Here is a 12,777-nt window from a genome sequence, read left to right on the forward strand (position 1 = left end):
AATCGTCAAATGGGTTGGAGTCATCGAGCAACATCAACACACAAGGACTTGTAAGGAATTATCAGACAGTCAGTAGATAATGGTTTATTTATGTTATGTGGGAGCCGTAGGAGTTGTGTAGATTATTGCATGATTGCGTCACCAATAGCAACCTATTGCCTATGTAGTGCATTACTTTTGACCAGAGCCCTATAGCCCCTGGTCAAAAGTAGTGCACTATTATAGGGAATAGGTTGCCATTGGCGACACACACCATATGTATCACACCACTTAACTTAGTAACTAGGATATTCACTCAGAGGGATTGCAGAGACACCCACTAGGTTGTACACAATAGGTCTCTTTCATAGCTGCCCCCATCTCTTTCACTCCCTCTCTTCCTTTGTTTCTCTCTCTTTGTTACTCTGTTGCTCCCTCTCCCCCATTTGTCTTGTGGTCAGCTTGATCTTCTTTGTTTTCTCAACCGTGTGTTTGTCTTTCGTGTATGTTATCACATCGTATACTGCCAGTTTGTTTGCTTTGCTGTAGAAAAGTGTCAATATTTTCATAGCTTAGTAGTTTTTGTAAAACACATATAGTATCTATTTTATCGTGCATTGAATAGCTGGCCAGCGTACTGTGAGATTTGATTCTGGGTTCTGAGAATACATATTTATCAATGACATTTCCGCTACATTGTCAGCAGTAATAGTATTATATGCTGGTATGTTAAGCAGTCTTTAGAATGAATGGAGGATTATGTCTTATTTATGCAGCCCCAGAGCACATATTCTACCGCCTTAACATATTGTAGAGAGCAGATATGTGTGCGGGTGCGTGTGCGTGCGCGCGCGTGTGTGTGCGTGTGTTTGTCTGGGGCTGCCATGACATAACAGACAGGATAATTATGATAATTGACCCCAGTGACCTTTGCTGACCCCAGATTGTCTGACCTGACTCTGGTAAACACAATAGATGCACCAGGCGAGAGGCCAGAATGAATATCTCTATGGGGAGAGCTGCTGGTTCAGTGGAGAGAAAATGGGGAGGTAATGAGACAGATGGCCAGACAGGCACAGATGACAAGCAGTGACACAGGGTGGTGCTCTGATTATACACAATGACATTATCAGACGGTTACCAACGGAAACGACACACACACAATCACGTTGTAAGGGAGTTAGATGCAGAGATAATGTAAAGAGACCTAGACAGACCTAAGGACACATCCACTAACACCCAGAGTCCCAGACATATAAAGACACTCACACATAAAGCCAGTCAGACTGTGACGCAGCAGAGAGTCTAGGAGAGGAGAGGAGCGGAGACGCAGTGGGACAGTCCCAATTTGAAGATGCTGTCTTGATGCTGAGAGAGAGAGAGAAAGAGAGAAACTTCATTACAATTAGATTATTTACAATGGAATGGTGATTCTATGTGTTATGTCTCCCTGAGTGCTGCCAAGGGCTACTACATCAGGTGTTGCTGAGGAAATGGACGCCTCACAGCAAAAGTTTTGTGGGTGATGCTCTTGTTCAGATCGTTGTTCCTTCTAAACTTCAAGATCTAGTTTTGAAAACATCTCATGACGTTTCTGGTCATTTAGGGGTTATGGGGTTATGATCGAATTTTGCAAAATTTTTAATGGCCTCGTTTAAAGAAAGACATTTCCACTTACATCAAAACATGCCGTGTTTGTCAGCTGACTGGGAAGCCTAATCAGATGTTAAGGCCAGACCAGCTACAACCTATTCCTGTTACAGGCCAGCCATTTGAGCATTTTATTATTGATTGTGTTGGACCCTTACCCCGTTCTAAAGCTGGTAGCACCTACATGTTAACTGTGAGGTGTCAGGCTAAGAGATATCCTGCAGCCTATCCAGTTCACAATATTACCACAAAGTCTGTTGTGAAGGCTTAGTCACAGTTCATCTACCTTTTTTGGAATACTTAAGATGATTCAGAGCGATCAGGGTTCCAACTTCACTTCACACATATTTATTTGCACAGGTCTTGCGATAATTGCGTATAAAGCATAATTAGGCCAGTGCTTATCATGCGCAGAGTCAAGGGGCCCTTCAGTGTTTTCAACCGACTTTGAAGTCACTGTTACATGCGGAAGAGGGGTTACCCTGGTTGCTACTCGCTGTTAAAGAAGTATCACGAGAATACTGGGTTCAGTCCTAATGACCTTGTTTTTGGTCATACTGTGTGTGGTCCCCTTGCTCTATTAAAGGAGGCTTGGAAGGTGATTGAGCCTCGCCTAAATTTGTTGTCATATGTTAGTGGTTTCCGACACAGGTTGCATGGAGCTTGTGAAATGGCTAAAGAATAACTAGCATCCTCTCATGTGAGATTGGAGCAAGGAGACCCTTGCCTTAATCTGGGTGTTGCAGCATTTTGAGGAATGTGGGGTCGGGTCCCTATTGTGGTTTACACTGACCACAACCCCTTTACTTTCCTGCACACCATGCTGCAACTCCCAGGTTATGCGCTGGTGTTTGTTCCTGCAGGCGTTCCATTTGGATGTACGACATGTTAAAGGTGTGGATAATGTGGTGGCTGATGCGCTTTCCCGTGATCCGATTTAGTCGATCTTTGGACGCCTTTGTTGCATTTGTTTATCTTTTCGGTTGGTGGTCTGTACATGGTTTATTTAGTCCTTCCTGTTGCTCTGGCTTCTGCTCTCCTGTCGCTCGGTCTCCATTTCTTTCTCGGAAATTGTTGCTTCCAGGTACAGTGGTTGCTAAGGTCGGACGGGGTTAGGTGATTTGGTTGGGTTGGTGTCACGGGTATCCGGTGGGCCTCTTACCTTTATGGTTTGTATAGTATTTTGTGTCTGACCCTTTATTAGTTATGGTTTTTGATCAGTTGTATTTGTGTATTTGTGTGGTTGTGAGTTTTGTTTTTGGATCCTTGTTAGTCCCCGATTTTTAGGTGGGGTGGGGAGTTACGCCCCCCTCACTCTCCCTGCCTACTTCTCTGTGTTTGTGCTTTTATTTGCAGATTGGGGACAGGTGGAGCTGATTGGGTCGTTAAGGTGACAAGTTGCACCTGGGTTTGGGATCAACTAGGAGATAAAAGTTCCTGGTTCACAGTCCTGGCTCGCTTTCTCTCCACAAGCATGATTTTGTTTTGTGATCTGGTTGATTATGTTTTTTGGATTAGGTGAACCCTTCAATACTTACACACGTTTTACCTTCATCTATGCATCTCCATTACACCCCTCACCTGCCTACTTTCACACTTCAAAGTTTAGTTTTCCTTTATAGTTTCATACTTTGTTAGTTATTTAACAAATATTTTTGTTACTCCTTAACTGCCAACATGCCACCATCTAAGAGCCAGGTTGTGACATCTGTAGCTCAGTTGGTAGAGCTTGGCACTTACAATGGCAGGATAGTGTGTTCGATTCCTGGGACCACCCATATGTAAAAATGTATGCATGCATGACTATAAGTCAGTTTGGATAAAAACATATTATTAAATGTCTAGTAATAGTAGCCACTAGAGGATGGTAGTTATCATGAACCTGACAGGTGCTAGCTAGAGGATGGTAGTTATCATGAACCTGACAGGTGCTAGCTAGAGGATAGTAGTTATCATGAACCTGACAGGTGCTAGCTAGAGGATGGTAGTTATCATGAACCTGACAGGTGCTAGCTAGAGGATAGTAGTTATCATGAACCTGACAGGTGCTAGTTAGAGGATGGTAGTTATCATGAACCTGACAGGTGCTAGCTAGAGGATGGTAGTTATTATGAACCTGACAGGTGCTAGCTAGAGGATGGTAGTTATCATGAACCTGACAGGTGCTAGTTAGAGGATGGTCGTTATCATGAACCTGACAGGTGCTAGCTAGAGGATGGTAGTTATCATGAACCTGACAGGTGCTAGCTAGAGGATGGTAGTTATCATGAACCTGACAGGTGCTAGTTAGAGGATGGTAGTTATCATGAACCTGACAGGTGCTAGCTAGAGGATGGTAGTTATCATGAACCTGACAGGTGCTAGCTAGAGGATGGTAGTTGTTATCATGAACCTGACAGGTGCTAGCTAGAGGATGGTAGTTATCATGAACCTGACAGGTGCTAGCTAGAGGATGGTAGTTATCATGAACCTGACAGGTGCTAGCTAGAGGATGGTAGTTATCATGAACCTGACAGGTGCTAGCTAGAGGATGGTAGTTATCATGAACCTGACAGGTGCTAGCTAGAGGATGGTAGTTATCATGAACCTGACAGGTGCTAGCTAGAGGATGGTAGTTATCATGAACCTGACAGGTGCTAGCTAGAGGATGGTAGTTATCATGAACCTGACAGGTGCTAGCTAGAGGATGGTAGTTGTTATCATGAACCTGACAGGTGCTAGCTAGAGGATGGTAGTTATCATGAACCTGACAGGTGCTAGCTAGAGGATGGTAGTTGTTATCATGAACCTGACAGGTGCTAGCTAGAGGATGGTAGTTATCATGAACCTGACAGGTGCTAGCTAGAGGATGGTAGTTGTTATCATGAACCTGACAGGTGCTAGCTAGAGGATGGTAGTTATCATGAACCTGACAGGTGCTAGCTAGAGGATGGTAGTTATCATGAACCTGACAGGTGCTAGCTAGAGGATGGTAGTTATCATGAACCTGACAGGTGCTAGCTAGAGGATGGTAGTTGTTATCATGAACCTGACAGGTGCTAGCTAGAGGATGGTAGTTATCATGAACCTGACAGGTGCTAGCTAGAGGATGGTAGTTGTTATCATGAACCTGACAGGTGCTAGCTAGAGGATGGTAGTTATCATGAACCTGACAGGTGCTAGCTAGAGGATGGTAGTTATCATGAACCTGACAGGTGCTAGCTAGAGGATGGTAGTTATCATGAACCTGACAGGTGCTAGCTAGAGGATGGTAGTTATCATGAACCTGACAGGTGCTAGCTAGAGGATGGTAGTTATCATGAACCTGACAGGTGCTAGTTAGAGGATGGTAGTTATCATGAACCTGACAGGTGCCAACTAGAGGATGGTAGTTATCATGAACCTGACAGGTGCTAGCTAGAGGATGGTAGTTGTTATCATGAACCTGACAGGTGCTAGCTAGAGGATGGTAGTTATCATGAACCTGACAGGTGCTAGCTAGAGGATGGTAGTTATCATGAACCTGACAGGTGCTAGCTAGAGGATGGTAGTTATCATGAACCTGACAGGTGCTAGCTAGAGGATGGTAGTTATCATGAACCTGACAGGTGCTAGCTAGAGGATGGTAGTTGTTATCATGAACCTGACAGGTGCTAGCTAGAGGATGGTAGTTATCATGAACCTGACAGGTGCTAGCTAGAGGATGGTAGTTGTTATCATGAACCTGACAGGTGCTAGCTAGAGGATGGTAGTTATCATGAACCTGACAGGTGCTAGCTAGAGGATGGTAGTTATCATGAACCTGACAGGTGCTAGCTAGAGGATGGTAGTTATCATGAACCTGACAGGTGCTAGCTAGAGGATGGTAGTTGTTATCATGAACCTGACAGGTGCTAGCTAGAGGATGGTAGTTATCATGAACCTGACAGGTGCTAGCTAGAGGATGGTAGTTGTTATCATGAACCTGACAGGTGCTAGCTAGAGGATGGTAGTTATCATGAACCTGACAGGTGCTAGCTAGAGGATGGTAGTTATCATGAACCTGACAGGTGCTAGCTAGAGGATGGTAGTTATCATGAACCTGACAGGTGCTAGCTAGAGGATGGTAGTTATCATGAACCTGACAGGTGCTAGCTAGAGGATGGTAGTTATCATGAACCTGACAGGTGCTAGCTAGAGGATGGTAGTTATCATGAACCTGACAGGTGCTAGCTAGAGGATGGTAGTTGTTATCATGAACCTGACAGGTGCTAGCTAGAGGATGGTAGTTGTTATCATGAACCTGACAGGTGCTAGCTAGAGGATGGTAGTTATCATGAACCTGACAGGTGCTAGCTAGAGGATGGTAGTTATCATGAACCTGACAGGTGCTAGCTAGAGGATGGTAGTTATCATGAACCTGACAGGTGCTAGCTAGAGGATGGTAGTTGTTATCATGAACCTGACAGGTGCTAGCTAGAGGATGGTAGTTATCATGAACCTGACAGGTGCTAGCTAGAGGATGGTAGGTTTTTGGTAGTTTCTTGCTTTGTTTTGCAATATGGCCATCATGCCTTGTCACCACTTGTTGCAATTGTCACGTCTGCGGTTTCCCCGCTTCAGGTCATGACTTTTGGTTGTTGTCCTATTCAGTCTAAAGCGTGATGTTGAATGATGCCTAAGAGACCACAAGTGACAAGGTCAACTGAGGTCAATGACCACAAAAACCCCACAATGCTTTATTTGTTCTTTTTACGGTGACAATTGTTAGGACAGCTGCCATTTGTGAAATGGCTAAGGGGCCCATGTGCTTCAACATTCATTTATTGATATCATACATAAAAGTGTCCTGTCATCCTATCATACATAAATGTAAAATCATTCAGCATTTCCTAATAGTATAAAAACATGTGGAATGGTTCTGACTTAGATTACCCTGTAATAGAGAAATGTTTGATTCTGTGATTTCTCCTGGGTTGAAATGAATATGTATTGCATAGCATATTTTATGTGCTGTATGTTTTCTAACTGCGTACCTGCATCACAGTTTCTCATCAAGTAGCTGAATATATCCAAAGTGTGTATTTGCCAGAAGCCAACAAAGGAGCCAGTCAGTAGTCTGCTGTGTGTGTGTGCTGTGTGTGCTGTGTGTGCTGTGTGTGCTGTGTGTGCTGTGTGTGCTGTGTGTGCTGTGTGTGTGTGTGTGTGTGTGTGTGTGTGTGTGTGTGTGTGTGTGTGTGTGTGTGTGTGTGTGTGTGTTCCCCAATGATTTCCTGCCAGTGAATGGATTTCTGCAGCATCCACCATACTGGGCCTAATAGCAGCGTGGCAGATGCATCTGAATGAGTTGTACAGGCTGAGGTTGGGTGTTGGCTCTCCACCGATGCAGAGGAAACTATGTTCCGCTACCGCCATCTAGTGGTCGTAGGTGTGTAATTAAATTAAACATGGTTGCTTGGTAGTGTAGAGGCCTGACTGAAAGGTATAGTTCTCCAGTATTGGATCTGTTGTTGACAGTACTGTTTCCTGATTGGTATAGTTCTCCAGTATTCGATCAGTTGTTGACAGTACTGTTTCCTGAAGCATGCTCCCCGTAATCTCAGGTTTAGCATATGCATCGTCTCCTGAAAGCATGCTTCTTGTCATAGGTTTCAGGTTCAGTGTATGGTGATGGTGGAATGTGCAAAAGTGTGAACCTATGCCATTTGAAAACAGACCTAAGCACTTTAAACCCATTGATTGTTTTTGTACAATATTAGGAGTGTAGCACTGAACGCTGTCTAGGCTGTGGGTATGTTCTTACTGATGAAGACCTTTGGGGTCGAAATGTTGGCCTGCTGAAGCATCCAACAGTGTGCAGGTATCGATCTTTGTAACTTGATCTCACAACCGAGTGCTCTCACTGATGTCTACTTATGTCTAACCTGCGTTGTGTGTATTCCTGTGTGTCTACAGGACCGTAAGCTGACCAAGGCGGAGCAGCAACGTTTTAAGGAGGAGGCAGAGATGCTGAAGGGACTCCAGCATCCTAACATTGTCCGTTTCTATGACTCCTGGGAGTCAGTGCTGCGAGGGAAGAAGTGCATCGTCCTGGTCACCGAACTCATGACCTCGGGGACACTCAAAACGTGGGTAGAAGACAAACACACACAGACAGACCGACATACACATGCACACCACTGCTCAGCGTCAAATAGGGTTACACCAAAGAGATGATGGCTCTCTCTAGCTTCCTGTAAATTGAAACCAGTGAGTTGGCTAATCAGAGCGCATTCATGAGGATGTTGATATTCTCTCTGTAGAAATAGGGTCTCACTTTATATAAAGTATTTCTCATGAAGTTTAATGAAGCCTCTATAAGCCTCATATAGATGCATCACAAATCACTTATAACCAAATGTGACCTACCGCCTCTATTCGGGCTTATGTAGCAACATGTTTTACAATGGATATAATTAGAGACTCAGAGATCCAAAATGTTATATCATACACTGCAGTTGAGGAACAATGGGAAAGTAATTCTGCTTTGAAAGTTGATAAATTTGGCACTACACTACTATTCAGCATCGCTCACACCCTCTTTAGCCTTAGCCCCACCTATCTCTTTAAGGATTCACATGTGAGGCCATGTGCTAAACAGAGTGAGTAAGGTAGTGTAGTAAAGAACCATAGATATCAAGACTAAAAGTGGTGAAAGTAGTAGCCTACAATAAGGAAAGACTCCAGGTAAAGTCACACTTTATCTAGGGTTTGTCCTACATCCTAAACTGACTTTGGGGCAGGTCATGTTGTTCTTCAAATTACTATCTCTGGTAAACACACACTATATCAAATAAAATCTACGTTTATTTGTCACATGAACATGATACAGAAGGTGTAAACGGTACAGTGAAATGGTTACTTATATATTTGCATAGTAGCAATATCAAAAATAGAAAGTGTCCAGATAAAACATATTGTATAATTTTTTTATAATTTTTAGAGATGATGCTTACCCAGACACGCTTGTCTAAATTGATGGGTCACGTGAAATAAATGCTATAACCAACCCCCAGTCGCATCTAGCTAAGTGACCTTAGTCCTTAGTTGACCTTAGTTATAATATTTTGTCCTCTCCTGTCCGGTCCTGACTGCAGGTATCTGAAACGCTTCAAGGTGATGAAGCCTAAGGTCCTGAGGAGCTGGTGTCGTCAGATCCTGAAGGGCCTTCACTTCCTCCACACCCGGACCCCTCCCATCATCCACAGGGACCTGAAGTGTGACAACATCTTCATCACGGGCCCCACCGGCTCCGTCAAGATAGGAGACCTTGGACTGGCTACTCTCATGAGGACCTCCTTTGCTAAGAGTGTCATAGGTAACTAACGATCATCAGTTATCAGTTGTTGTCTTGTGTTATGGGAAGGGTATTGACATTTTTTAATGGGCCACAGGTATGTCAGAACTCTTGTGAGTAAGATTTCCGATGTATTTATTACAAATGGCAATTCATCTTGAACTAGTGCTAATGGATCTCTCTGTTGTACAAATGGCTTTTAGAATCTGTGGTCACTCTGCAACATTATGAATATTTTATAAGCTGCCCCAACAAGGCAGTACCATCTGTGTACAGTCTCTGCTGTGATTATTGTTGCTCTTAGGTCAAGCTCTAGTGCACTAACTGCCACTCAAAGGGAACGTTAAAGAGATTTTGGCAATGAGGCCCATTATCTACTTCCCCAGAGTGGATACCATTTTTATGTCTCTGTGTCCAGCATGAAGGAAGTTAGAGGTAGTTTCACCAGCCAATGCTAACTATCATTAGCGTAATGACTGGAAGTCTATGGGTATCTGCTAGCATGCAATTTTTTTAAAACAATTCACACATGCATATTACACATGTACATGTGTGACATTTTACAACTATACGTATCCAGCAAATGTAAGTAGCCAATAAATGATTATTCATCAGGTTATTAACCTTTTCAGTTGGCTCTGCTGTCCTGTCTTCCAGGTACTCCTGAGTTCATGGCTCCAGAGATGTACGAGGAACATTATGACGAGTCAGTGGACGTCTATGCCTTTGGGATGTGCATGTTGGAGATGGCCACCTCAGAATACCCCTACTCAGAGTGCCAGAATGCTGCACAGATCTACCGTAAAGTCACCAGCGTAAGTATGGGTTCCTGGGACTGCAGTCCATTTGCGCTTTGGTTGGCCTAGTCTCTCTATTCCCTACTTCTGCAAGATCTTTCTCTTGAATGTCCTTCATAAATTCCCTTTGTCCCTTTTGCAGTCTTGTCTTTTCCCTACTTCTGCTTGATTCCCCCCCCCTCATATTTAGTAAATGATTAAACACTACATATACAAATTAGTAGATTTGGCTATTTCTGCCACACCCATTGCTGACAGGTATATAAAATTGAGCACACAGTCATGCAATCTCCATAGACAAACATTGGCAGTAGAATTGCCTTACTGAAGAGCTCAGTGACTTTCAACGTGGCACCGTCATAGGATGCCACCTTTGCAACAAGTCAGTTTGTCAAATTTCTGCCCTGCTAGAGATGCCCCGGTCAACTGTAAGTGCTGTTATTGTAAAGTGGAAATGTCTAGGACCAACAACTACTCAGCCGTGAAGCGGTAGGCCACACAAGTTCACAGAATGGGACCGCCAAGTGCTAAAGCGCGTAACGCATCAAACTTGTCTGTCTTCGTTTGCAACACCCACTACAGAGTTCCAAACTGCCTCTTGAAGCAACATCAGTACAATAACCGTTCGTCGGGAGCTTCATGAAATGGGTTTCCATGGTCAAGTGTTGGCTGGAGTGGTGTAAATCTCGCCGCCATTGGACTCTGGAGCAGTGGAAACGCGTTCTCTGGAGTGATGAATCACGCTTCACCATCTGGCAGTCCGATGGATGAATCTAACAAAAATCAATGGTGGCCCTGTGGTCGGTAATTTGACCATGATTACTAAAAGTTTAAATAGCTGGCCGCTGAACTAACTTACCAATCCAAAACATTTTTAGCTGACATGAGCTAATTGACAGTCACTGACATAACAAGAGAAAAACTGCTGATGCACAACCACATGTTGAAATTGCACCTGGTGTATTCTACTATTCTAACTCTCAACAGTAAATTCAGACCCGTCTAAGTTCTGATTTTATTATTTTTTATAAATAAATATATACACAGTTGAAGTCTGATTTTTACATACACCTCATCCAAATACATTTAAACTTGGTTTTTCACAATTCCTGACATTTAATCCTAGTAAAAATTCCATGTCTTTGGTCAGTTAGGATCACCACTTTATTTTAAGAATGTGAAATGTCAGAATCATAGTAGAGAGAATGATTTATTTCAGCTTTTATTTCTTTCATCACATTCCCAGTGAGTCAAAAGTTTACATACACTCAATTAGTATTTGGTAGCATTGCCTTTAAATTGTTTAACTTGGGTCAAACGTTTCAGGTAGCCTTCCACAAGCTTCCCACAATAAGTTGGGTGAATTTTGGCCCATTCCTCCTGACAGAGCTGGTGTAACTGAGTCAGGTTTGTAGGCCTCCTTGCTCGCACACGCTTTTTCAGTTCTGCCCACAAATGTTCTATGGGATTGAGGTCAGGGCTTTGTGATGGCCACTCCAATATCTTGACTTTGTTGTCCTTAAGCCATTTTGCCACAACTATGGAAGTATGCTTTGGGTCATTGTCCATTTGGAAGACCCATTTGCGACCAAGCTTTAACTTCCTGACTGATGTCTTGAGATGTTGCTTCATTATAGCCACATCATTTTCCTGCCTCATAATGCCATCTATTTTGATAAGTCCACCAGTCCCTCCTGCAGCAAAGCACCCCCACAACATGATGCTGCCACCCCTGTGCTTCAAGGTTGGGATGGCGTTCTTCGGCTTGCAAGCCTCCCCCTTTTTCCTCCAAACATAACGATGGTCATTATGGCCAAAGAGTTCTATTTTTGTTTCATCAGACCAGAGGGCATTTCACCAAAAAGTACAATCTTTGTTCCCATGTGCAGTTGCAAACAGTAGTCTGTCTTTTTTATGCCGGTTTTGGAGCAGTGGCTTCTTCCTTGCTGAGCGGCCTTTCAGGTTATGTCAATATAGGATTCGTTTTACTGTGGATATAGATACTTTTGTACCTGTTTCCTCCAGCGTCTTCACAAGGTCCTTTGCTGTTGTTCTGGGATTGATTTGCACTTTTCGCACCAAAGTACGTTCATCTCTAGGAGACAGAATTTGTCTCCTTCCTGAGCGGTATGACGGCTGCGTGGTCCCATGGTGTTTATACTTGCGTACTATTGTTTGTACAGATGAACGTGGTACCTTCAGGCGTTTGGAAATTGCTCCCAAGGATGAACCAGACTTGTGGAGGTCTACAATTTTTTTTCTGAGGTCTTGGCTGATTTCTTTTGATTTTCCCATGATGTCAAGCAAAGAGGCACTGAGTTTGAAGGTAGGCCTTGAAATACATCCACAGGTACACATCCAATTGACTCAAATTATGTCAATTAGCTTCTAAAGCCATGATGTCTTTTTTCTGGAATTTTCCAAGCTGTTTAAAGGCACAGTCAACTTAGTGTATGTTAACTTCTGACCCACTGAAATTGTGATACAGTGAATTATAAGTAAAATCATCTGTCTGTAAACAATTGTTGGAAAATTACTTGTGTCATGCACAAAGTAGATGTCCTAACCGACTTGCCAAAACTATAGTTTGTTTACAAGACATTTGTGGAGTGGTTGAAAAACGAGTTTTAAAGACTCCAACCTAAGCGTATGTAAACTTCTGACTTCAACTGTATATTACTGCCCGTGTAGGACGGAGTAGTCCCATCGTCTAAGGTGTATTATTGTCCATGTAGGACAGAGTAGTCCCATTATCTAAGGTATATTACTGTCCATGTAGGACAGAGTAGTCCCATCTAGGGGATATTACTGTCCAAGTAGGACAGAGTAGTCCCATCATCTAAGGTATATTACTGTCCATGTAGGACAGAGTAGTCCCATCTAAGGTATATTGCTGTCCATGTAGACCAGAGTAGTCCCATCTAAGGTATATTACTGTCCATGTAGGACAGAGTAGTCCCATCTAAGGTATATTGCTGTCCATGTAGGACAGAGTAGTCCCATCACCTAAGGTATATTACTGTCCATGTAGACCAGAGTAGTCCCATCTAAGGTATA

At 43.2% G+C, this 12,777-nt stretch overlaps 1 protein-coding gene across 4 annotated transcripts in view; it reads left to right on the forward strand.

Annotated features, from left to right (window-relative positions):
- LOC129829645 (serine/threonine-protein kinase WNK2-like) overlaps nt 1-12,777 on the forward strand; it is a 137,613-nt gene that overhangs the window by 48,649 nt on the left and 76,187 nt on the right. For all 4 annotated transcript variants that reach the window (XM_055891459.1, XM_055891460.1, XM_055891461.1 and 1 more), the window contains exons 3-5: nt 7,543-7,715; nt 8,724-8,944; nt 9,581-9,738. In XM_055891459.1, coding sequence (XP_055747434.1) covers nt 7,543-7,715; nt 8,724-8,944; nt 9,581-9,738 — 552 coding nt within the window. The remainder of the gene's footprint in view (nt 1-7,542; nt 7,716-8,723; nt 8,945-9,580; nt 9,739-12,777) is intronic.

The sequence above is a fragment of the Salvelinus fontinalis genome, chromosome 31 (assembly GCF_029448725.1).
Source record: "Salvelinus fontinalis isolate EN_2023a chromosome 31, ASM2944872v1, whole genome shotgun sequence".
In the NCBI taxonomy this organism is placed as follows: domain Eukaryota; kingdom Metazoa; phylum Chordata; class Actinopteri; order Salmoniformes; family Salmonidae; genus Salvelinus; species Salvelinus fontinalis.